Source organism: Phascolarctos cinereus, unplaced genomic scaffold, assembly GCF_003287225.1.
Source record: "Phascolarctos cinereus isolate Bilbo 61053 unplaced genomic scaffold, phaCin_HiC Scaffold_3;HRSCAF=262, whole genome shotgun sequence".
Classification (NCBI taxonomy): domain Eukaryota; kingdom Metazoa; phylum Chordata; class Mammalia; order Diprotodontia; family Phascolarctidae; genus Phascolarctos; species Phascolarctos cinereus.
In genome coordinates this window covers 34977941-35003327 of record NW_027555736.1, presented here as the reverse complement: position 1 = coordinate 35003327, position 25387 = coordinate 34977941, and the positions used below count along the sequence as shown (strand labels likewise).

Below are 25387 nucleotides of genomic sequence, written 5' to 3'. Positions count from 1 at the left end.
AGGCCACGTGTGGCCCTCTAGGTCCTCAAGTTCAGCCCTTCAGCCAAAAGGCTGCAGGTGCCCCACCCCTGCTCTACACCCACCACTCTATCCACTGTGCCACCCATCAGCCTCCACATAGGAGTCCTCAAACATTGGTAATGATGCCTCTGTTTCCTCTACGAGATTGTATTATGTTGCTTCAGATTTTGGGGCTCCTCCCTTTGGGGAATTTGAGAAACGACAATTGCTTTTTCATTGTATTACAGGAACCTAGATCTGGAGCCGGAAGGGGCGTCAGGGGTCCACTAGGTCAACCCCATCATTTTACAGAGGAAGAAACTGAGGCCTGGGGAGCCCAAGCATCGTGGGTGAGATCACACAGGTAATGACAGTGGCAGATTTTGAACCCAGAGGCAGAGGCTGTCTTTCCAACTGTACCACACAGCCTACCATTCACTTGCCGGCGATTCGTTTATTCTCTCTACAACTCCATTTACCCTCTATATAATTGACTTCATATTCGTTTATTTGCATGTTGCTTCCCCCCACCCCCATTAGACTGCAAGCTCCTTGAAGGCAGGGTCTGTTTTTCCATTGCCTCTTTTTGTATCCCTAGTGCTTAGCACACAGTGCCTGGCACACAATAGGCACTTAATAAATGTTTATTGAATTGAATAGATTAGTTTTAAAATCGATTTTATTACACGCATCTACTTCTAAGATCTTGTCATCTTTCCACTAACATTAATCTCAACGCCTATACCACTTAACCTAGAGTTTCTTAAAGAGGGATCAGTGAACTTGTTTTTTAAAAATATTTTTAAAACTGTATTTCAATATAATTGATTTACTTTGTAATCTGATGTATTTTACTTTTGACATTTAAGAACATTATTCTGAGAAGAGGGGACCCATCAGCTTCATCAGACTGACTGCCAAAGCCTTGGAGTCCATGTTACAAAAAATGGTTGAGGACTCCCGCCTTAGAAGATGGCATCCATGAGTCACCACGGCCAAAAAATCAACCAAGCAACCCATCGTTTGGTAGCCAAGCCTCTGATGCTGAGCCCTTCTCACTTCCCTGGTCTGGTCCTCAGGGATCAGACTGACATGACACCAGGCCCTTACTTAGAGCCTTTCCAGCTTGGTGGGCCTCTCAGGGCCTGGATTTGACAAACACAATTGACTGAGAACTCTTACCAGTTTCTGTTCCCAGGCCAGTGAATCGCCTACCTGACCAGATGTCATTCTGGCCTCTGATTATTTTGTACCTCTCCCAAACTCTCTCCTCCCCAGATTCCCAAGCTTTCTTTAACAGACTTTTGTGTGGTATACAAAACAGTATTTGGTGAAACTGTGTGATACCCAACCTCTCCCACCAGCAACTTAGTCATTCTCTCTGCCATCCCCAGCCCCCTTCCTTGGGTACTCCAGTGAGCTGCAAGTCCTCTGTCCCGATCAAAGACTTCCATTTTGTTTTATTGACTGTTTTCATTACAATTTCAGGTTGATAGATTCCACTGGAATATTTTTTTAAGAACTCAGAGTCACCAGCACACCATAAAGAAGCATTGGCAGAAGGCTTAGTGAATGTCCCATCAGTGTCTGAGTGCTCAAAGAAACATGACCCTAAGTTAATGAAAATGGACCTAAACCCACATTTCCTATAGCAACAGGTAATGTGTTATCTCTACAGGCGCTGGAACCTTGAAACTTTAACAATGAGCTATTGACCAGAATTCCATTAGAAGCAGGTCCATCCCAGGCTCTATTTAAGCCATTTAGTTATTAATGGGATGAAAAGGAAATTGTAGGACAGTCTGTATAAAAGATTCATCTGGAAAAAGAGAGGTTGGACTTGATGATTCCTAAGGTCCCAGCACTAGCTCCTCTGATGCCTCAAGTGTCATCCAGGGTCCTCTCAGCTCTACCAATGGGGCCCCCAGGCTTTGAGAAAATCCTTCCTCCTTATTCCCAAGAAAACTGGCCAACCAGGGTTATGGTACCACATAAGGTTGTAGAGAGATAGAGATATTTGGGGAGGGAGGAGGAGGGAGAGCCAAGCTATTCTTAAGTGGCATCAAACCATAAGAATTCTAAGGGATCCAGACCCATGAAAAGGACAAGATTCAAGATAGATTGCAAAGGACAGGGATACAGGGCATGTTTCTGGGTAGAAAGGTGAGAATTGCCTTTCTCCGGCATGCCTCATGCTGTCCTATCACCATGCTAGAATGTTCAGCAAATCCCAGATTTGAATCTTAAAAGAGGTAAGATGGAGAGAAATATTAGAGAAAATGTTATATTATTATAGAGGAAATTATATGTAGGAAAATAGATTTATAGAGATAGAAAATCATAGATAGAAATATTCTATTATTATAACTTAGTATTCACCAGCACAGGTGGGCCCAGATTGAAAATATTTAGATAAATGGGTGGCTCTTGACCAGGTCCACAGGAGAAGAGCTCTCTACCTAGAAGTCATCTCAGAGGCCAGTGAGGCCGGGCACCTCATTTTACAGATGAAGAAACTGAGGCCAACAGTTAGTTAAGAGAATTGCCCAATGCCACCCAGGTAGCGAACAACAGAGGGAAGACGGAAGGCCGGTCCTCGGAGGTCCAAACCAGTATTTTTTTCAGTGTGCCAACGAAGAGGGTGGCAGTGGGAGTGGAAAGAAGAGGGGGCAGATTGAAGAGATGGAAAGAAGAATATCGGTGGAGTCAGCTCATACAGGCTCATGAGAGCTTGTTAGGGTAAACTTTCATGATGAACACTCACACCTCAGAAAACAACAAATGCTTCAAATCATGGCTTAATTGATTTATTTGTTAATCATCTAGACTTAAGAAAGTGAAGGAGAAAATAATAATTCTGATTAAACTTGAAAGTGTCGTACATGAGGTTTTTTTTCCCCCCCAGAGAGCCAGTTGTTAAAAAGCATTTAACCACAAACCCCTCGGTAGAAACCATATGATCTGGCAACTCACTAGAAATTCTGGATGAGAGGAAAAAGAAAAGTCAGATATGGCTCCAGAGTTACAAATGACTGGGATGACTGGGGTACTGGGGGGTTTAGGGGCAAGATAAGTTCCAGACTAGAACCATCCCATTGTAGTGAATTTATGAAATTACCTTGCTCTAATATTTCTCTTCATCCTCTCTCTCTCTCTCTCTCTCTCTCTCTCTCTCTCTGTAGGCAATTGGGGTTAAGTGACTTGCCCAGGGTCACCTATCTCTTTTAAGATTCAAATCTGGAATCTGGTGAACATTCTAGGATGGTGATATGAGGGCATGAGGGATTGGATCCCCAGAGAAAGGCAGTTCTCACCTTTCTACCCAGAGACACGCCCTGTGTCCCTATCCTTTGCAATCTGTCTTGAATCTTATCCTTTTCATGGGTCTGGATTCCTTGGAATTCTTATGCCTTGATGCCACTTAAGAATAGCTTGGCTCTTTCCCCCCTTCCCTCTCCCCAAATATCTTTATCTCTCTACAACCTTACATGGTGCCCTAACCCTGGACGGCCAGTTTGCTTGGGAATAAGGAGGAGGGATTTCCTCAAAGCCTGGAGGCCTCATTGTTAAAGCTACCGGATGGAGAAGCCCACTGACGGAGACATCTGCATCTTTGCTCAACAGAAATCCAATGGCCAGAAACCAGTGAAGCATCTCATGTCTAGCCTAGATATGATTGGTTTGGTTCACTCTGAGAACAAGCTAAATGATGATAACAGCAGCTGTGCTTTTGTTTTTACAAAGCATTTTATATAAGTTATTTCATTTGATCTTTACTACAGTCCTGTGGGGGAGAGTCTATAGGTGTTCTTATGCCCATTTTAGAGATGAGGAACCTGAGACTTAAGAAAAGTGACATGTCCACAGTCACACAGCTCCTAAGTATTGGAATCAGGATTTGAACTCAGGTCCAAATATAGCGCTCCCTCCAAACTACATGTTGCTGCCGGCCCAAGCAGAGCCTTGCCCAGAAGAAACCAGCTTTTGCTTCTCTAACTCTTTTTCTAGGTCTTTTCCTCGGAGTGCAAGGATGAGACCTCCAAGGACAGGGGTCAGTTTGACCAGGCTAAGTGAGCACGTGAGGGGAGGACGCATTGGGATCACCTCTAGAAACCTTGCCCTTTGATTTGTCAGACGCGCCTTGTATGTTTGCCTGGAGTACTCGGGGGGCACCCCTCACCTGACCCGCTCCTTTCTTTTGAACTTGACCTGTCCTTTCATTGATAAAAGGAACCTCCCATGAAGAAGCTCCATTGCCCAGTGTAGATCAGCCCTTCGTAGGCCTGGCCCAGAGTCACCTGGCTGGTCTGCGTTCTTTCTTGTGAGGATGGAGGTAGGGGTTCAGAAAGGACAAGTAATGACAGCTAGAAAACAGAAGAGGGCACCAGAAAGCCAAGTCCTAGAACTTTAGAGTAGAGGAGAAGAGTGGATGGAGAAAAGCGATGGGGCAGGTGCCTGGGGCCACTGGACTTAGCCACAGTGAAACGCACTCCTATTTGGTGCCCTCATTCTTAGCCTGTTGCTTCCTGTCACGATGCACGCCCTCTTCCTGGTCATTTAGAAGTGTCCTAGCACTCATCCTCGGAGGAAAATACTGTTAGTCCTTCTCTATCCAGAGAAATGCCCTTACACATCTACTATCTGCCTCTTCTTGCCCTACGCATGACAAAACATTCCTCAGAATCTCACGTGTGCCTCAACATTTTTGTAGTTAGCCTTTAGTAAGCATCTCCAAATAGATTCTAGCCAATGGTCTCATTTCTCCACAGGCATAAGGCAGACAAATGGAAAAATTCCATCCAAGAGGGGGGTGTTTTTGCTATTTTAAAAATCCCTGAGTGCCCTTTTTTTTACCCTGATTCATTAGCTTCTTCAATACATATTTAATAAGCACCTTTAATAAGTTATACTGAATAAGCACAAGTTAATAAGCATATCGAACTTTACTAAGTTTGATATCCTATGCCTGGTAATAAGGAGATAGGAAGATAATCCATATCTTTTCTATTGATGATCGTTATCAGTTTCCATCAACAATCATTTCTAGGCTCTGGATCTCCCTCTTGAGGTCCACATCACCAGCTGCCTGGTGGTCATTTTCACTTGGATGTTCCATTGGCAAATCAACTCAGTATATGCCAAATAGGAAAACAAAGTCTCATTCTTTCTAAACTTAAGCTCTTCCTAACTTTCCTATCCGTGTTGAAAGCACCGCCATGGTCCTAGTCATCCAGGTTCATGACCCTGACATCTTCCTCAGTTCCTCATATTCATTCATCTATGCATTCATTCAATAATTACTTATCAAACACCTACTACAAGATACTGTTTTAGTCCTAGAGATACAAGGACAAAACAAAACAGCCCCTACCCTCAGGACAGATCTGTGACTCCATCAGAATCATTTAGAACAGCACAATTCTGAGAAAGATCCTTGGAGAACTTCATTAGGGACCTCTGAGTTGACATCAACCCACTCATGGCTACTTTGGGATACGGACATGCTACCATTTTTGAACCTATCTTACAGAAGTGCCATTTAGACTCTATTTCTCCATTCTGTTCACAATATCATGAAAACCATAGGTTTCAGCCAGGCATTTGAAAATGTATTCTACGTCTAGGGTATTTCCGTATTCTACCCATCTAATTATACTGCCTATAGTGCGCTTCATTCTAGATACTATAGTTTAGGAGGGACATAAAGAGTTTCCAAAAGAAGGAAACCAGATTGGTGAGAGGACTGACCACCATGTCATATGGGAAGCAGTTTAAGGAACTGGGGAAAGCAGCTGGAAAACAGAAAACTTGTCAAAGGAGATGATGATGGAGGCGCTTTCAAAGGGCTGCCATATGGAAGAGGGGTTAAAGGCAGAACCAAGTACAATGGGGAGAAGTTACAGAAAGGCAGACTTATGCTTAAGGTGAAGAAAGATTTGGGGCAGCTAGATGCCACAGTGGATAGAATATCTGGCCTAGAGTCAGGAAGACTCATCTTCCCAAGTTCAAATCTGGTTTCACTTACTAGCTGTGTGACTCTGGGCCAGTCACTTAACCCTGTTTGCCTCAGTTTCCTCATCTGTAAGATGAGATGAGCTGGAGAGGAAATGACAAAGCACTCCAGTATCTTTGCCAAGAAAACCCCAATGGGGTCATAAAGAATCGGACATGACTGAAAAATGACTGAACGACAGTAACAACAAAGAGAGATTATGGTCAGAGCTGTCTAAGGTAGAGTGAACACCCCCTCACACAAAGTCTTCCAGCAGAACTCAGAGAAGATCCTTTGTCACATATGGGTTTAACAGATGGCTTCTGAGGCTCTGTTTGATTCTAGAGTTAGGGAGGGTGGGCCTGAAAATGGGCAGAAATGGGACACAACATCCTAGCTTTAGAGAATAATGCAAGTACGGGGTTTTTAACTTTATTTTCACATGTGTTTCCTCTTCGATTCCCCTTCTACCCATGCTTTTTCTCCCCCTCCCCCATCTTTCATTTTTCTTCTAACTTGACTATGCCTTATACCTCTAAGTGGATGACTTGGAGACTTTCAAAAAAGTCCTGGTCCAGACCACACAAGCCTCCTGACCATGAAGAATGGGTTGGGAAAGGTTCCAAATGAAAGGAGACAGAGTAACGCCAAAGCACCAAGAATGTAAACATTCTAATCACTGTTTGAATATGTAAATATTAGGTTACCTTAAAATCCCCTTGATAACAGCTGGGATGTTTCCTATTGAACACCTGTAAGGGGTGCTACTATTGTCTTCCCAATAAATGAACAGGGAGATTCATGAGGAATTTTTTATTAACATACAAGACTTTTGGAATCATAGAACCTCAGAAACTGGAAGGGACCTCAGGAGTCATCCCTGGCAAAAAGCCATCCAGCTTCCACTTAAATATTTCCAGTGACAGGCACTCAACATTCCATATTCTCCCTCTACCCATGGCAACCCATTCCATTTTGGTAATAAGTGCCAGGAAGTATTTTTTTTTAAGGTTGACCCCTGAACCTTCAGGTACCTTAGCCTGTCTGAGGGTATGAAGACAGGGCTCATGCCTTGAACATTTACTTCCTGTGTGACCTTGGAAGTCATTTAACCTCAGTTTCCTCATCTGTAAGATGAGGGAGTTGGATGTGGCCACTTCCAGTTCTAGATCTATGAATCATGATTCCCAAAGTCTCTTCTCCTCTAGGCTAAGCAGACAGATCCTTTAACAGAGTTTTGCCTTCATTATGTTGGGCCTTCTCCTCTGAACATACTTATAGGGCTTTCCTATAATGAGGCAGCCATGAGTGAATATAATATGGCAGATGTTGGCTGATCAGGGCCAAGGACAATGGCGTTATCATTTCCCTTCTTCTGGTTGTGAGGCTTCTATCAATGAAACTGCTGTTTATAATTACATTAGCTTCTCAGGTTACCATGACACATATTCACAGTGAGCTTGTCATCTAGCCATGTCTCATGGTACCCTGAAAAAAAAACACAGGGTTTTAAATCAGAGGACCTGGGTTCAAATCTCAGCTCTCCAATTTACCCTGTGACTCCATCTCCCTTTATCTGTGAGATGAGGGGGCTGGACTGGATAACCTTTAAGATCTGAATCAATGATCCCATGGCCTTAGACTTAAGCAACTGATTTTTGAATGCACAATTTTACTTTTATCTGTATTAAATTTTTCTTATTATACCTGCCTATGGTTCTAGACCTTTGGGATCTCTTTGGACCCTGATTCTATCATCTGATGTTTTAGCTATTTCTCTATGACTTGATAAGGATGCCATGCTACATTTTCCTCAAGCTCACTAACAAAGATGTGGAACAGAACAGGGCCAAGGTCTTCCATTAGAGACTGCTTCCAAGTTGACATCATTCCATTAACCAGCACCATCAAGTCCGTTTATTCAACTAATCCCATATGTACCCAATCCCATATCTCTCCATTCTTTCCTTTAGTCAAAGAACAAAGAATAATAATATATGAGCTCTAATATCTTCTTTTCAAATGTTTCAAGTCAGGGAGTAAGTTGAACTCTTAAAACATCCTACTGCATAAAGATATTCTCTCAGAAGTCCAGAAGATGAGATAAAATCATGACAAACACAACACAATGGCTTAAATATTTGATGAAGAAATGTCTGTAGTCATATATTTTAAAGAGCCATCAGTAGTAAACTATGTCCTCCCATGGTCTAAAGGCCGGCCATTCACTGCTGCTAGTTAATCCTCTTGTTATTTTTTTCACAAGATGCAGGTATCCTTAGAGGGTGTCTTTCATTCCTAGAACATAAACTCAAAGTGGAAACTCTTTCTGGATTGAGTTTTTTTCTTAGGTATTTAGCGAATGAGGGCATAGAATACATTTTAGATGATGGTTATTGGTTCATTCAAATCATTTTATTGAGGACCCAAGGCTCTTCACTGGTGAGATATTGGTTTAGATGCCAAGGTAAACAAGATACAGTCCCTGCCCTCAGGGAGCTTCCATTTGAATGAAGCTGTACACTGCTTAACACTCTCACACGAATTTTCTCTTTTGATTTTCACCCACAAATGAAAGTGATGAGGAAGGTCATACAAGTATCAGCCTCATCTTACAGATTAGGAAACTGAGGCTGAGAAGGGAGAGGTGAATTTTCTAGGGGTCACAAAGCTAATAAGCAATGGAGCTGGTTGGGACTTGAACCCCAGTCTAAGTCCAAGTCCTAAACTCTTTTACTACATTAGATTGCTAATACTCATGAATTAAAAAAACAATTTACTTTTCCATACCCAGATATTTTATAGTATTTATGTGTACAGTGGATAGAGTGCTGGATCTGAAAACCTGAGTTCAAATGGTTCCTCTAACACTTTGGACAAGTCACTTAACCTCTGCTGTCTCAGTTTCTTCATCTATAAAATGGGAATGATAATAACACCTGACTCCCAAGATTGTTGTGAGGGTCAAATGAGATAGCATCTGTAAAGCGCTTTGCAAATTGTAAAGTACTATACAAACGCTAGTTATTATTTCAAGAAAACACTAAAAAGGGAAGATCTGATTCTAATTTTTGTGCATAGTTTTATTCTATGTAAATAAATTTGCTATAATCTTTGGGTCTACTCTTAAAATTATTTTGACCATGAATATTAGCAATTCATGCTTAAATTCTGAAAGTATCATGTAACTTGCCAGGGATGGGAACATGGTCTGAGGTTAGCAAGATGAGTTTTGTTTTCATTCTTTCAAGCATCACACACACACACACACACACACACACACACACACACACACACGTGAATCCGCTCAGTCTGGGGATTTCCCCTGGGGCTGAGCTGTCCGGGTAGCTGAATGAATGGCATGGGATTCACTGACCACAGAAAGAACCCAGGGTAACAGAGCTTCCCAATGACCCTCATCACTTTTAGAGCCTTTAAAAAAAAACCAATTGAAATAACAGAACACTTGAAGAGAGGAGGACGGGGTGTGGGGCATAGCCAACGCACGGCATCATTCCATTTCCTTGCACAAGGGGAGAGATCAGTTTTGACATCTGGATGAACACGGGATCCCATTCTCACCCCCCAGAAGCAGAAGCGAGCTTTACCTGCAAAGGAAGTAGACGGCCCCGAGGGTCAGTATGCCTAGGAGCAGCGCTACAGTCAAGAAAGCTGCGAACAGCTCACTCTCGCTTTGGGCCTTGGTACTAGGAAGGAAAACCTCTTCGCACCGGGCTCCCGTGTAATTCTCAATACATCTGTGAAATAAAGCGTGACAGACAAATTACATCTCCTAGTCCAGCAGCTGCCCTAGAGGGAAGGGGCACATTCTGAGATTCAGTTGACACAAGGCAGCTCTCCCTCCCCCAGGCAGATTTCCGTATTCCCAGTATCATAAGGGACGCCCAAAGCAATGATTTTTACTTTTTTAATGCCCTCAAGAGGTGAGGTCATGGAGAGAGATTTGACCTCGGGGTTAGGACAATCTGGGTTCAAATTCTGTCTCTATACATACTGACTTGGGGTCTCAGAAGTCAAGCACGAAGGAACCTCAGAGGTTGTCCCTTAGGGCCCCAGGAAGCTCTCAGACTGGAGGACCTGCCCTGCTAAAGGGATGTTGCTTCATTGGCAGTGCCCTGTACTAAGGAGATCACAAATCTAGACACACACACACACACACACACACACACACACACATACACACACACACACACTAGCAGAAAGGCAACTGAAAACCAGCCCAGTCAAAGGGGCAGATCACCCAAAGCCTGGAGGATCATGAAAGGATCTACTAAGAGAGTGTGATGTGGAGAGAACACTGGAGTTGGACTCAGGACCCAGTTTCAAATCCTGCTCTGCTACATACTACCTGTATAAACTTGGGGAAATCATAACCTCTCTGGGCCTCAGTTTCCCCATTTGTAAACAAAGGGGTTGGATCTCTGAGATCCTGTCCAATTCCCATGATTCTGTGGAAGAAGTGCTCACATCAATGAAAACAGAGACCTTTGGAAGAATGAGGTGTGAATGAATTATTACTTATTACGTAATAAGTAAGGCGGTCTGACTATCGTGTTACTTGTAGAATTGGTCTCTACTTCACATCCACACCTCCTACATAGAACAAGTCACACCCCCACCTGCCATTGATTGGTTCATTGGATATTTACTGTCATAGCGTTCTGTGCAGGAAGAGGGAATTGGCCTTTGATTTTGTTTATATAATGAACTTCCAGGTGAGGAAATTCTCTCCACTAAAGCAGGTTGGCACTTTTCTTTTCAACCACCATGAGGAATTAAGCACCTCACCCATGATCACAGAGCCAGTATGAGTCACAAGCAGGATTTGAATCCAGATCGCCCCGTCTTGGAGGTTGGCTCTCCAGCCTTACACCATGTCCCTGCACATAGCAGTCACCTCAAGTGCTAGCTCTGATCGCCACCAGGCACCCCATTTCAGTCTGAGGCATTCACTGGATGGGACAATGGGGATCTTGAGACATTAAGACTGGGTGATGATTAGTTTTGCAGGGCAATGCTGTGCAGGCTGTGTCTTTGTCCTTTATTCATGGAGAAATCCCCTCTTTCCCCGAGGCACTTCATTGGGCCTCACTGAATGAATAAGCCCTTGTGAAGTTGGCTGTGCTGAAGAATAAACCGATTAAAATCTAGCATTCGGAGGATTAAAGCTCTCTACGGGCAGGTCCACGTGGGGTTCCACCCAACTGGGGGCATTCATGCCCAGAGAGAGCATCCCCATGGCATGGGCTGGACTCTGGAAAGAGGGAACCCAGAGATGGGGGAAAGATCAGCCATTGAAGAAGGGTCTCTGCATGCCTTCAGGGAGACTCTGGTGGAGACGCTGCTATCTGGGAGTTTGGGGGACCCAAATACAGAAGGATGCATACACTCAATCTTCAGGGAGACAGAAGACTGACGGACAGCTAAGAGAGCTAGGGAAAATAAAATCCTCTCCAGCCACCTGCCACTCGCCTCAGCGTGCACGGCTCTGGGGAGTGGTACCAGGCGTTCTGCACTCCTGCATCCAGCAGCAGAATCCCAGAAATCACTCCAACTGGGATGTGAGCTAAGAAGTGACCCTGCAGGATTTTGTCCATCACCCTTAGAGATGTTGTAGCAGCGCTGACCTGGGCTCTGTGATATGCCCTGTGCTCGATCAAGATTTTATATTAACTTAACAGGCAAGTAACCTGACCTAAGTTTCCTCATCTGTGGAAGGGGTGGACTAGATCACTCCTGAGATCGTTCCAGCTCTTTATCTCTAACCTTGTTCCCACATGAAACACTTTCCAAAAGGGATGATGACCTTGGTAAAGCTCTTAAATGAGATTTATGAAAGGGAAGGAATAAATGGACGTGGCGAAGCAGTGGGTTGGAGTCAGCTGGACAATCTGGTGCAAATACAAACCCCACATCCCTAGATAAAGACTATTGGTATAAGAACTTGGGAGGTAGAACGAAGGGAGGGTCGACAGCCAAGTGCCCTGAGGTTCTCACCCAAAGGAAGAAGCAGCTGGGCTGATGCCAGCCCATTACACTTGTAACTAACAGCCCTTTAACAGAAGCAGTGAGTTTCAATTAACCTATTAACTGAATAAAAGCCAAAAGGGATTTTTAGATCTCTCAGAGATATACAAATAGATCTGCCTCAGGACTGACTGGTTTAGTCCTTTACCCCACCATGAGAGTCACTGTGGTCATGGAAAGAGTCCTATTTCTTCCTGAGAAAGTAATCTAATTTCTAGAGTATGTAGAATATGGACGCGACATTAGTTAAATTCACATAACTATCCCAGGACCATTCCCACCACCTGGCAGCCAATGACTACTCACTGGACCAGCCTAGTTGGAGCAAAAAAGTACCCTGGAGGAGAGAGAGGAGGCAGCCTATTCCAGACAAGTCAAACCCACCACCTCTCTGTCAGACAATGATGGAGACAGGCCAAGACCCTGAACCCAACCAAGAATACAGGGAAGAGCAGTGCTCCCAAGCCCACTACCCCTGCTTCTAGTCCAGGCCCCATCCACCATTGTCGAGGGGACAATGATCTATGGAGAAGGGACCCACCTTCCTCACTACCACCAACACCAACTGCCACCAATGGGCAGGGAATCCCAAGACCATCAGCTCTGCAGCATCATCCCCAAAAGCAACCCCCTCCCCTGCAAAGGCAGGGTGTCTGCAGTGGTACAGACACAGCTCCTGAAGACCCAAAGTTTTCACCCCCAAAGTCCTTGGTACTATCAAATGGTTCATCATCAGAACCATAAGCTTCTATCAGTGTAAATGACAAAGAAAAGTCATGCACTCTAAAGACCATGGGACCAGATGAAAACTTCAATATGTATTGTTTCCTTCATTAGAATGCTACTAAGAGCTATCCCTAAGCCAGTGCTTTGCACATAGTTAACATTTAATAAATGCCTTTTTCTACTCATTCACTCACAACCAGAAATAAATTCTAAAATAAAAGTATCTACTGTAACTTACTGAGATGCATAAGTTTAGGTCAATTAAACAAGAATGTGTGAATGAAAAAGTTGTTTTAAAAAATGGCTTAAGTGGGTCAGGCACTCCAAGGGGGAAAGATAAAAATTTAAAGTTCCACCAGTTAACATGGAGACAGTCACAAAACAAATCCCCAGCACAGAATCACAGAGCTGCAAGGGACCTCAGAGGCCACTTATTATCACCACAAACCAAATAAGAAGGAAATGAGCTCTCAACTTAATCAAAGAGAAAACTCCTAAGTTTATCTCCAAAAGACAAAAATGGATAAATGACCCCTCCAACTTCTCACAATTGTTGGAGAGCCAGCAGCCTTGGATAATACAGAAAGGTTATAATTTATTTATACTTTCAAGGGTTTTAAAAGAAATATATTAGCCACCGAAACAAAATCCTATTACAGATTTAAAAGTTTAGAGTTCTGAAATGAAGATTCAAATGAAAGACTGATTTTCAAAACTGAAAAGGCAATTAGGAAACCACAATTATCAGTACTGAAAAAAACCGATTTCTTCAAAGAGATTTGTTGTCGTTGTTTTCAATAATGAGAAAGTACTTAAAAACCACTGAAGTGGGTCAAACACCCCAACAGGGAAAGAGATTTACAATATGTACAAGGAAACTTGTAACATTGGATTCTTGGAACTGAGCAAGTCTGGGAAAGATCTGAAGGAAATGCAGAAACATGACCTCATGCCAAAAAAAAAAAATCAACCCAAACCGTAACTAGCTGACGCAATTATTGGTAAGTAATGTTCAACAAAGATGAAAAAAACAAGAAGGAATCAAGGGAATGGAAGACAAATAAACCATGTAAGTCAGAGCAAGAATTGATCAAACATTCAAAGGCACATAAAGAGAGCCAATGAGGGATAGGGTGTTCCCTGATCTCAGGTGGCGCAAAAGCAAATAGAAATATTATGTCTCCTCTTTGTCCAGAAGAAGGAATCCAACTAAGGAAAGCTAAAATAAGCAAAAGTCAAGATAGGTTAGAAGCAACTCCTGCTGTCTTAGTCAACTGCACCAAAACACAAAGAAAAGAAACCATAGATTTCAAAATATTCAATACTTGCTGGCCAAGAGATAGGATTAATAATCAACATGAAACATGTGGTTTACCTAGATTTAGCAAAACTTTCATTAAGGTATCTCACAATATTCTTGTTGAGGAGATGGAGACATGGATTAAACAAAAATGCAGTCAGATGTATTCAGAATTAGTTAGACAGAGAAGCTTGAAACGGCTCCGTGTCAATGGTGCAGACCTCAGACATGCTATCAAAGTAGTAAGTAAATATGGCTGATTGAGGGTATTAACCATGCATTCAGCTTTTCCACCCTCAGCTCATATACTGTGACTTCAGCTGCAACAGAAATACCAAACTTGAAATAGCTCACAGTTAATTTACTACATTTTAGAAATCACAGCGATTTAAGTGCTCATGAAGCCTGACAGTGCTAGGCAGGGTCAGGCACTGAAAGACAAGGCATTGTACAAATGTCTAACACGTACAAAGCTCTGAATATTTTTTTAAGCCTTTATATAACCCTCCCACTACATAATGCTTGGCCTGCCCTTCAGTAGAGAAGGGTGTCCATAGTATGGATGCCATAGTAGGAAAGAGCAATGGCTCTTGACATGACAATTATGGGTCCCCTGAGTCTTCTCCAAGCTCAATATGCCCTGTTTCTTCAACCAGAGCTTGTACGATGTGGACTCGAGGTCCTTCATAATGCCAGCTGCCCTTCTCTGGACACTCCTCAGCTTAAAGTATCATAAGAGCATGGATTTAGAGCTAGAGGGTAACTTAGAAGGCCATCAAACCTTCTCCTCTTACAGATGAGGAAACTGAGGCATAGAAAAGTTAAGTGACTTGCCTAGAGTCACACAGACAATAACTGTCTGAGGCTCTTTGAACACAGATCTTTCTGGCTCCAAGTCCAGCATTCCATCTACCACACTACTCTGCCTCTCAAATTCAATATCCCTCTTAAACTTCAGTGCCCAGCACTGAACACAGTGCTGCAGACAAGGACTCTGTTCTACCTTGTTCCTGGAAGCTGTACCTCTCTTAATGCAGCCCAAGAGGAGCTCTACTGGCTGCCCCACCACCCTGCTGACTCATGTAGCACATGTGGTCCACCCAAAGCCCTAGATCATCTTCAGAATTGCTGCCTCCCCATGTTTCCCCCATCTTGGACTTGGGAAGTTGATATTTTTTTTGGACTCAAGTTCAGACTTTATAATGATCTCTGCTGAATTTCATCTGATTAGATGCTCCAGTCTGTCAAGGTCCTTTTGAATCCCAAATACTGTCTAGTTTGTTCTCTGTTCCTCTCAGCTTTGTGTCATGTGCCAATGTGGTGAGCATGCCATCTATAGTTTGTCCAAGTCCTTGATAAAAATGTTCAACAGCCCAGGGCCAAGTATATAGATCTCTGTGGTACTCCAGTGGACCATCGACAGGGAACCATTTCAAGCTTCTCTTTTAGACTACCCATCTAACTAATTCTGAATCTATTTAACTGCATTTTTTGTTTGATCCATATGTCTCCATCTCCTTTACAAGGATATTTTGAGATACTGTAAAAAAAAAAGTTTTGCTAAAATCTAGGTAAATCATATTCATAGCACTTTCCTCATCTACCAGTTTAGTACTCCTGTGCAAAAAAGGAAATGGGGTTAGTGTGGCATGATCTGTTCTTGATGAAGCCATGTTGGCTCTTTGCAATTATCACTTTCCTTTCTATACATTTGCCAACCATCTCTTTAATGATCTGTTCTAGAACTTCCTCAAGGATTGACATCAAGCTTATTGGCCTGTAGTCTGCAGACTCTGTTCTCTTTTTTGAAAATTGGGAAATCTGCTTTTTTCTAGTCTTGTGGTACCTCTCTTGTTTCTTCTGATCTTTCAGAAACCACTGAGATCTAAAAAATAATCACAGCTGCCGATTCTTTCAGAACCCAAGGGTGTAATTCATTTGGGTCAAGTGACTTGAAATCATCCAGGGCAGCTGGGTGCTCTCTTCCCATCTCCTTGCTCCAGGCATCAACACTCTGATGGACATTTTGTTCTGTTGTCATTTCCCTCCCCAGAGAAAACAGAAGCACCATATAAATGAAGGAGTGATGCCTTCCCTCTCTTGTAAGTAATTGTCTCAACCATCCCAAGAGAAGGCCCTAGCCCTTCTCAGATCTTCTGCTTCCTCCTCAGATAGCTAAAGCAAATCTTTGTGTTGTCATTAGCTTCCCTTGCCAGCTTTCTCTTGTTCTCCGTTTTGCCATTCCTGATGCTATTTTTATAGGACTGCAAACACTCATATTCTTCATCTATGTCATCTTTTGTTCATGCCTTTTTATCATCTGTGTTGACTGCTGAATTGCCTATGCATCCACATTAATGCAGACAAATCTCATTTTTCCTTCTCATTGTAATTATTTCCTTGTGTATCATCAGAATTTTATTCTTGAACATCTCCCACACCTGCTGGGCTGACTTTTCCTGTAATATTTTCACCCATGAAATTTTGCCTGTCTTTCCTTTGAATACCTTTCTTTCTCAAAATCTAGGCTTCACATCGTCTAGATTTCTCCTCCTCTATCAAAAACTCTAGAAGGGAGTGGTCATTTCCTCCACCAAAGGTTCCCATAGTTTCCACCCCAGAAACCAATTTCTCCTTGTTAGTGAGAACCAGATACAAAATAGAATTTATCTCTTTTTGGTTCCTCCACCTTTTGAGGGACAAAATTATTGCTTTAGCAAAAGTTATGAGAGAGAGAGAGAGAGAGAGAGAGAGAGAGAGAGAGAGAGAGAGAGAGAGAGAGAGCGCCCCAGCAGATTTTTGGATAACTGAAGTTCTTTCTTACTATTTAACCAGGCCTCTGTGCTAGGCTTATGATCTGTTCCCAGAATTCATTATTTATTTCCTCTTTCTGTCCACGTGGTCTGTAGTATACTCCAATGACAAAAACCACTTCTGTTTCTCCTTCTATTGACCTTGACACAAATATTTACTTTCACCCTTCCCTGGTTCCTGGGTTTCCTCACATGTATAGAGTTTCTTTATAACACAATGCTATTCCTCCCCTTCCTCCCTACCCCTCTTATTTCCAGTTTCTTTCAAATAAGGTATACTTATCTAGAACCAGAATACAGCCATGAGCTTCATCCCACCAAGTCTCAGTGATACATACTATTGAAGTCACATTTGCTCCTTTGTATTAAGACTTTTAGTTCCTGTTTATTGCCTAAACTTTAGATATTTGTATATAGACATTCAAGGTCATGGGCTTTATTCTTGCCTTTTCTTGGATTTTGTTTCCTTGAACTTGTAGATGCTTCAGCTGCCTTCTCTGTAGCTACTCTTAATAATATCTGACTTTGGGCATATACAGAGGCAGTTTTCTCTCTCCCTGCTATAGCTTTTTTGATTAAATTTGCAAGTACCCAAGAAAGTACATTCTTATTACCCTTAGTTAGATGTACTTCATCTCTGGCCAGGAATCTGTCAAACCTATATTTTAAGCCGCGGTCTAGAAATCCAAATCTTCTTCTTGTCCACCTTTTCACTTCCCAAATTATTTTTTTCTCTTTTATATCTGTGAAAAAAACACAACCTGTGCCCCTGCCGTCTTTAGTTTCTTGCCCAAGACTTGGTGATCATTGACAATACTTTTGAGATTCCCTCTAACAGTCTCGTTTGTGCCTCCTATGAATCACCAGGAGTGGGTAGTTGTCATCTATTTTGGCAAATCTTGGAAGAGTCTTATGAGAGAGCTCTGTCTTCAATACTGGAGGAAGACAAAGGATTTCTATTATTACTATCAGATCAATAAACACTGGCCTCATTATCCCAGAGAAAAGAACTACCAACTACTCTTACCCTTCTTCCTTTCCTACCCCTGATATGGTATCCATGGCTCTACTCTTATCATTCTTTGGAAGACAAGTCTTTTCTGCCTCAGACCACCAAGTGCCCTCCTCCTCAGGAAAGTCCCTAAATCTATCTTTGAGCCCCAGTTGCAAACCTGCCCATTTCCTTCACTTCCTCCTCTGTATGACTTTTTTTTTTTGGTCTGATGCCTCTTCATGATGTGCATATGACCCATGGTTCTTGAAGACTATGTTAATGGAATGTAAGCTCTGTCAGGTCTCAGTGAGCTGGAAAGGCATCAAATGTGATCAGGCAATGGAGTGTCATCTAAAGACAAAGCTAGCTAAGTTCAGAGAGGTTCTTCAGAAGTCCAGCTTTGAGACGATGAATGTTTTTACCGTAAGCATGTGTTACTGGAGGAAGTATTTACACCAATACAAATCACAGATCTTTTGAAGTATTCCTAAATTAGTACCATTAAATCCCAGAAATTATTAACAAGGTATTGACCACACAGCTAATGAGCAGAAATCCAGGTTTGCTTTTCTCAAGACTGAGTACTTCCTCCAAATGTTGACTTTAGTTGGAGTTTGGACTTTTAACATGTACATAGACACATTACAGAGTCTGCGACAAGACAGGATAATCATGACATTCATTAGGATACTATTGGTAGTTCTATTGTGGAGGATAAAGATTTGTTAGCAAAATGAGATCTTATTCTCTGATTATAAGTGTTCACATGAAAGTGTGACTGCATAATCTACTGCCTTTCTGTAGTACTTTAAAATGTAAATATATTAGTGGAAACACGAAAATATAAAAATTTGAAAATTTAATTTTAAAAAATTTTAATTTGAAAAATAATTAATAACAACAAAACATTAATTAATTAAAACATATTGCCAATAAATAATACTGGAGATCTGTAGAAAGGTTGGCAATCCATTTGTTAACGTTTGCAAGAGAAGTGTAAACAGGACCTTTATTAACTGAAAGCCCTTCTTATTAAAGGATGTGAAGAGAAATATAAAAGCTACTGCTTGTATTAGCAGGGTAACAGCTAAGACAAAATTGTACGTTGGTTATTTTGACTTCCATGAATTAAGCCATGTACTTTTGCAGCTCTCTTGTCTATGATTCTCCCCTTCGTGTAAGTGTCCCCTCCACTCAAACTGGACATGTCCAGTACTTCCCTGTGTACATGCCTCTGCCTACTCTGTTCCCTGTCTATTTCCTTTCCCTCCATCTTTACAACTCTACTTGTAGAAATCGTACGCATCACCCACAACCCCACTCAAAAGCCTCCTCCTCCACCGAGCTCCTCCTGATCCCCCTACCTGGGAGTATCCCCTGCCATCCTCTCTGATGGTAGTCTGTATCCTCTCCATGGTTCAGGAGTTTGGCATCCTGGACTCTCTAGTTCAGAGAAGCTAACATGCTGCTCTCAGCCCTGACAGTGATTTGGGACCGTTATGATCTCTTAGCCAAAAAGCAGAATTAAGTCACTTTTTGGAGTTTATAAGGGGATGTACCATGTGTGTGACCAACTGAGAAGAGGGAATAAGGACTTTGAGAGCCCTGGCAGCATTTGGGGATAGGCACTATAGAAGTTCTGGTTTGTAAATATTACTCCAGGAAAGCCTGACACTGTTTACTTACCTTTGGTTTCAATTTCTAAAACGAATTTCAACCAGTTCTCAATCTATCCAACTGAATCCTCTTGTAATCCAGATCTATCTTCTCCATAAGAAAAGGATGCGATACTTGAACACTAGCCTGGTTATACCATATTCAAAGCATTCCCCTCATCTACTATTTTAGTAGCCCTGTCAACGAAGGAAATGGGGCTTGTTGGCATCACTGGCTCTAGCTGAAGCCTGACTGGCTCTCTCTAACCAATGCTTCTACTTCCTTCACCAACCATTTCTTTAATGATCTGGTCTAGAATATCCCATTTCAAAGCCAAAGCTCCCTGGCTTATAGGTCACAGATTCTGTTTTTTCCACTCTTTTGGAAAACCAGGACAAAGTGTAACTAAAGAGATGTCAAGTTGGTGAACTATTAATGACTCTTCTTAGGGCCCAGGTGTGTAATTAAGTCGTGGTACTACTCATGAGCCTACTACTGCTTTCTGTGTTTTCCAGAATAGTATGAAAATCTCTGCTGAGCTCTTTTTTTGTGTGTAAAATCTAGATTAACTATATATACAATATTACCCAGACCTGTCAGCCTGGTAGGGTAGTAGTTGAAAAAGAGTTAGCAACCTTGTCAAAAAGGGAAATGATGTTAACCCTGCGTGGTCTTGAAAAAGCAGTGCTGACTGGCTCTTTGTGGTCACTGATTTCTTTTCTAGCTGTTCATTGACCTTTTAATAATCATCCAAAAGTTTGCCTGGTAGAATCAGTGTCAAGTTCTCTGGACTGTAGTTTGCAGACTCCATTTACTTCTCTTTTAAAAAAATCAGGACAACTTTGGCCCCTTTCCAGTCCTTTTCCCCATTGTTCATACTGAGCACAGGGCTTGGTGTCAGGAAGACTGAAGTTCAAATGTGGTCTCAGACACTTACGAGCTGTGGGACCCTGGGCAAGTCACTTAACTGCTGTCTGCCTCAGTTTCCTCATCTGTAAAATGGGAATAATAACAGCACCTACCTTTATGTATGGCAAAAAAACCCCAACACTTTTTATTCTTCTTAACATTTATCATCAGCCTTGGCTCATAATGAGACTTAGCATCCCTGACATTCTCTTTTTTACAGTTGCATTTATTCTCTGTTCAATGTCTTTTACGAATCTAAGTTGGTTGATAAGTGCCCTGTGCATTCACATTTATTTCTTTGCATAATCTTTCCATTTTCCTCCTCACTGAACTCTTTTTTTCCTTTGTGTCTAGAGATAGCCTAGGTGGCCCAGTGGATAGAGTACTGGATCTGGAGTCAGGAAGACCTGAGCTTAAAACCTTGTCTCAAACGTAGATGAGTTGTGTGACCCTGCACAGCTTCTGTCAGACTCAGTTTCTTCATCTAGACAAAGGAGATAGTAACAGCACCTCCTTCCCCAGGGTGTTTTGAAGATCAAATGAGATAGTACAGGGAAGGTGCTTTGCAGACCTAAAGCACCATACAAATGCTAGCTGTTGCTGTTGTTATGATTATGATTATTATTATTTACAAATTATTATTGTTTGTTCATTATTTTTTGAATATCAATATTTAATTAATTAATTTAATTAATCTTTAACGTTAATAATATTTAATATTACAAACCAGAACTTCAATAAGGACCTGTCCCCAAGTGCTGCCAGGGCTCTTAAATATATAACCAACATACAATTATTCTTCTTCCTATTATTATTATTCCATCAGAATTTCATTCTTGCTAGCCTTCCTTCCTCCTTCAGCTTCCCTGTAGAATAGTTCTTTATAAGATTCTATCTGACTTTTTTCTAAACCCTTTGAAATCTTTCTAAAAATCTAGGCTATGTGTCCAACTCATATATTTTTTTAAAATCTCCTGTCTTCCTCCAATAAGCAAATTATATGTTATATCCTAAGTATTTGTAAAAATATATAATATAGAACTTGAAACCAAGGGTTTCGCCTGTGATGATCTATACAGCACTTCTTAAACTGTGGGTCACGACCCCATATGGGGTCACAAAGAATTTGGCAAGTGTAAAAGGTTTCTGAACATACAATGACCAAAATTAATTAAAAATCAAATGCATAATGAATCCCGGGTATTTTGCAACTTCCCTGCAGCCTTGGTTCTAAACTCAAAACATGCTCATTTTGCACTGCTCATGCCCTCAGGCCACACAATGCCAATGAAGCTACCAAAAATGCAAAAAGGGGATATGAGTGGGAAAAGTCTAAGAAGCCGTGATCTAGGACACCTCCTCTGATCTATTTCTCAATCCCACTTTTTTAAAAATTAGGGACTCTTTATTTTTCTTAGCTCCATAAGGGAGAACAGAGAAGAGTGGGTAAAATTTACAAGAAGATGGCTTTCTCCCCAACATATGGGAGAGCTTTCTAACAATTGAAGCTCTCCCAGCATGGAGCTCATCGCTTTTGCAGATAACGAGTCGCTATCACTGGAGGTATTTGAGGAAAGGTTGTTTGGTCAGTCACTTTTCTGGGACGTTCTCAAGGTGATTAATACTTTACAGAAAAGTTGGTCCAGAGGACAATTTTCGTGTCTTTTCCAATGATTCTGCGATACAAACAACAAACCATGCCTTGGTAAAGAAATTATAGAATCTATTGTAATTTGCAAAGAGTCAAAGTAATAATTTTTTTTTTTTGGTAAATGACCAAGACTTATGAATTCAGATTGCTCTTCTGAATTTGACAAGAATGAAAGGCTAGGTCTGGGTAGCTATGTTGCTGCAAGTGAGAGGGGAAAGGCCCCTGTCGCTTCATCTTTTCTTTTTAGTTATAATTTCAATTCCTAGATTTTTAATAAACATAAAATGATATTTCTGAATCATCCAAAAATGGGTATTTCCCCTGTCCATTCTTTAGTAAAACCCAAAAGACTGGCCAAGACTGCTCATCAGCAAATAGTGATTTAAGCTTGTGAGCAAGTCACCAGATAGATACCCACTTGGAGAGAGTGATGATATGGACAACATTCAGGCTGGCATCTTACCTTCCCAGGCTTCACGTCTCAACAACCTTGTAATGCAGGGAAAACCTCATGCCCCAGCTTGGAATAAGACAAAGAGAAGCCAGCATCAGTTCACTTCCTGACAAAAGAAGTGTAAGCATTAGAGCTGGCCAAGTCACAATTCTCACTCTGCACAGTTTTCCTGTAGTGGAAACAAGCATTAGGTGTGAGATGGTGGAGAGTTTCATCCTCCCTTTTCAAAGACCAGAGCAGAGCAGTGCAGTCCTGTGTTTGGTCACTGTCTAAATGGGCAGCCAGTGGCCAGATGCAAAAGCTGATGCTGATGAAACCTCTTGGTTTGAATGCAAAGGAAGAAAATGGATACCCCCAAGCATGGTCCTTTCCAATCATGTCCCGGATTTATTCCGAGAGCTCTAAGACGCACCAGTGAAACCCATAAGACCGAGACTTGGTGGGTGGATGAGCAGAATGAAGACAGTCAATGTTTGGTCTTCATTGCTCTTTAAAATATCATGTTATTATTACAACATGGTTGGGGAAGAGAGTGTTGATGTGAGCAAAATGTAAAACCTTCCTCAAGTTCCATCTTTACTGAGGCTTGTTCTAATTAAGCATGACCTAAACAGAGAGGATATGTGCTATCACACCTCACAGCTAAATGGAGAGTTAGCTCAGGAGGTGTGTCACTGTGACTCTATCACAGCCTCCAAGACTAAACATTTTCATGACAAAGGAAAAGTAAAGATCTGCCTGGGTTCTGCGGTTTTCATACTGTGAATCAATACAGGTAATGCCAAAAAAGCAAAGCCCCTACAACAGAGATCAAAGTCCCAAGTACACAAAGTGACATTCTTCACCCTACTTGACCTCACGCCAAGATTCCGAACTTTGGATTCTCCCTTCAGCTTCAATATGTGGTCTCAATTTAAAGTCACAAACCTACAAATCAACTGGCAAAGCAGTCGAGATGACTGCCTGTCCCTCTCATCCAACTGCCCCCAAGAAAGGCAATGCTATACTTCTCAGCAAAGAGGGAAAACATCCTCCACGGGAACCGGGGAGACGCTCCTTTGGGAAGCAAGTTTAAAAAGACCTATACTGAGTGCTTCTTTTGAATGCTAAATTCAGTTACAGAACAAAATTTAACTGCAGTGAAACGAAAGTCATACTCAAACTGTGGATCAAGCTATTGAGTCCAAAAGGAATTCTTCACCTCGTTTTAATCATTCTAATACCTAGAATTAACTTCAAAAGATGATACATCTTCTTTAATTATAACAGCATGGTTTAACTCAAAGCAGGTTAGTACAATTGTTTTTGGGTAAATGGTCTCAGATAATTGGAAGAATCTATATTCTAACCAGTAGGGGTACTCCCTTGACTGGTATAGTTCACAACTAATGATACCTTCTCATTCAGGAGTATTAGTTTCTCTGTGTTTCTATAAATCTTCCACAGACAATCCACTACATTCACTAGAAGCCTTCCGCTGATTCTTTTAGTATTTTATGGGTACCTGTGCAAAACTCAGACTGGCTGTTAACCTTACTCCACAAACATCTGTTGTCCAGATTACAACACATAGCCTAGGAGTACATCCATCCATCCATCCATCCATATACAGGCACTCCAGGTGGGCAATAATAATAGCACAATAAAATTAGAGCTGGAAGGGGTCTTAGAGGCCATCAATCCAATCCCCTCATTTTACAGACAGGGAAACTGAGACTACAGAAGTTAAGGGACTTGCCCAAGTTCCCATAGCCAGTGTCTGAGGTGGAATTTGAAACAAGGTCTTCCTGATGTCAAGTCCTGGGCTCCATCCACTCACTATACCACACTGACTCTTGACTCAATTAACCGAGTCCAGAATTGAATGAGAGGAAGAAGATGAGAGCATTCGCCTTCTTTATACTTGGGAAATTGCATAGTGCTTTCGATGCTTTCTCCAAAAGAACCCTACTATGATGTTTTAACACCAACATTCTCCTGATGCTTTCTCTACAGCTAATGTTTTAGGCCAGGAGAGTGATGGCCAGAAGGCTATTGTATTTAATGTCATTGAGACTTGTGATTCCACCCACAAACTAAAGTTCTTTGGTTTGAAATGGGCCATCTCTGATGAGTTCCTGAATTATTTATATGTCATGTGACTTCAAATTTGGATGGACAATCTACCACCATACTGTGACAAGCCTTGGGTGATGCTTGCTTGAGATGGATAGCAGCAATAAGGAACTATGAGTCCATCACCTATCACCATCCAATGAAGATAAGTGTGGAAGCCAATGCCCTCTTCTATAGGTCTGGGATGACTGAAGCCAAGTGATATCTAAAGAAGAGATGAGTGTGATCCGGCGGCTGAGCTACATGAACCCATAGCAGAAAGTTGAGGTTTCTCCTTCAGAGTGCGCTCTCAGTGAACTTCATCTCTGGAACTTCAGGCTGCTCTCCCCTCACCTGTTTTGTCCTTCAGTGACTGGCAGCAGAGACAACTGCGTGCTACAAGTCTATGAAAATTGACAAAGGTCAAGAAAAGAATGTGACTTTCAAGGATTCCAGCTTTGTTCCTGGGAGGACGTCTCTCACTATTGAGAAAAAAGTTGACAATATGCAGTGGGGTACTATATCAGACCATGACTAAGATACAAGAGAGCAATGTAAATGTGAGAATATGTAAAGCATATCCATGAAAGACTTCCATGATAAATCAGATGTCTGGGCCAAGAGAGTTCTGGAGAGCTGGTCATACCTATTTTTACTGGCTGAAAATGACAACAGGCATCTGTAGGAAGTCTAAGGCTTGTGCCCAATGAGTTCAAAGAAAGTACTACCGACCCATACTGTTTATCTGAA

General features: G+C 41.8%; 1 protein-coding gene across 5 annotated transcripts in view; it reads right to left on the bottom strand.

Annotated features, from left to right (window-relative positions):
- Nucleotides 1-25387, bottom strand: part of NRG4 (neuregulin 4) — a 54381-nt gene that overhangs the window by 9475 nt on the left and 19519 nt on the right. For 3 of the 5 annotated variants that reach the window (XR_002322273.2, XM_020975993.2, XM_020975996.2), the window contains exon 4: nucleotides 9601-9750. Coding sequence is in view for 4 of the 5 variants with exons in the window: in XM_020975993.2 (XP_020831652.1) it covers nucleotides 9601-9750 (150 nt within the window). In the remaining variant the exon portion in view is untranslated. The other 2 variants (XM_020975998.2, XM_020975997.2) reach the window with 2 other exon arrangements.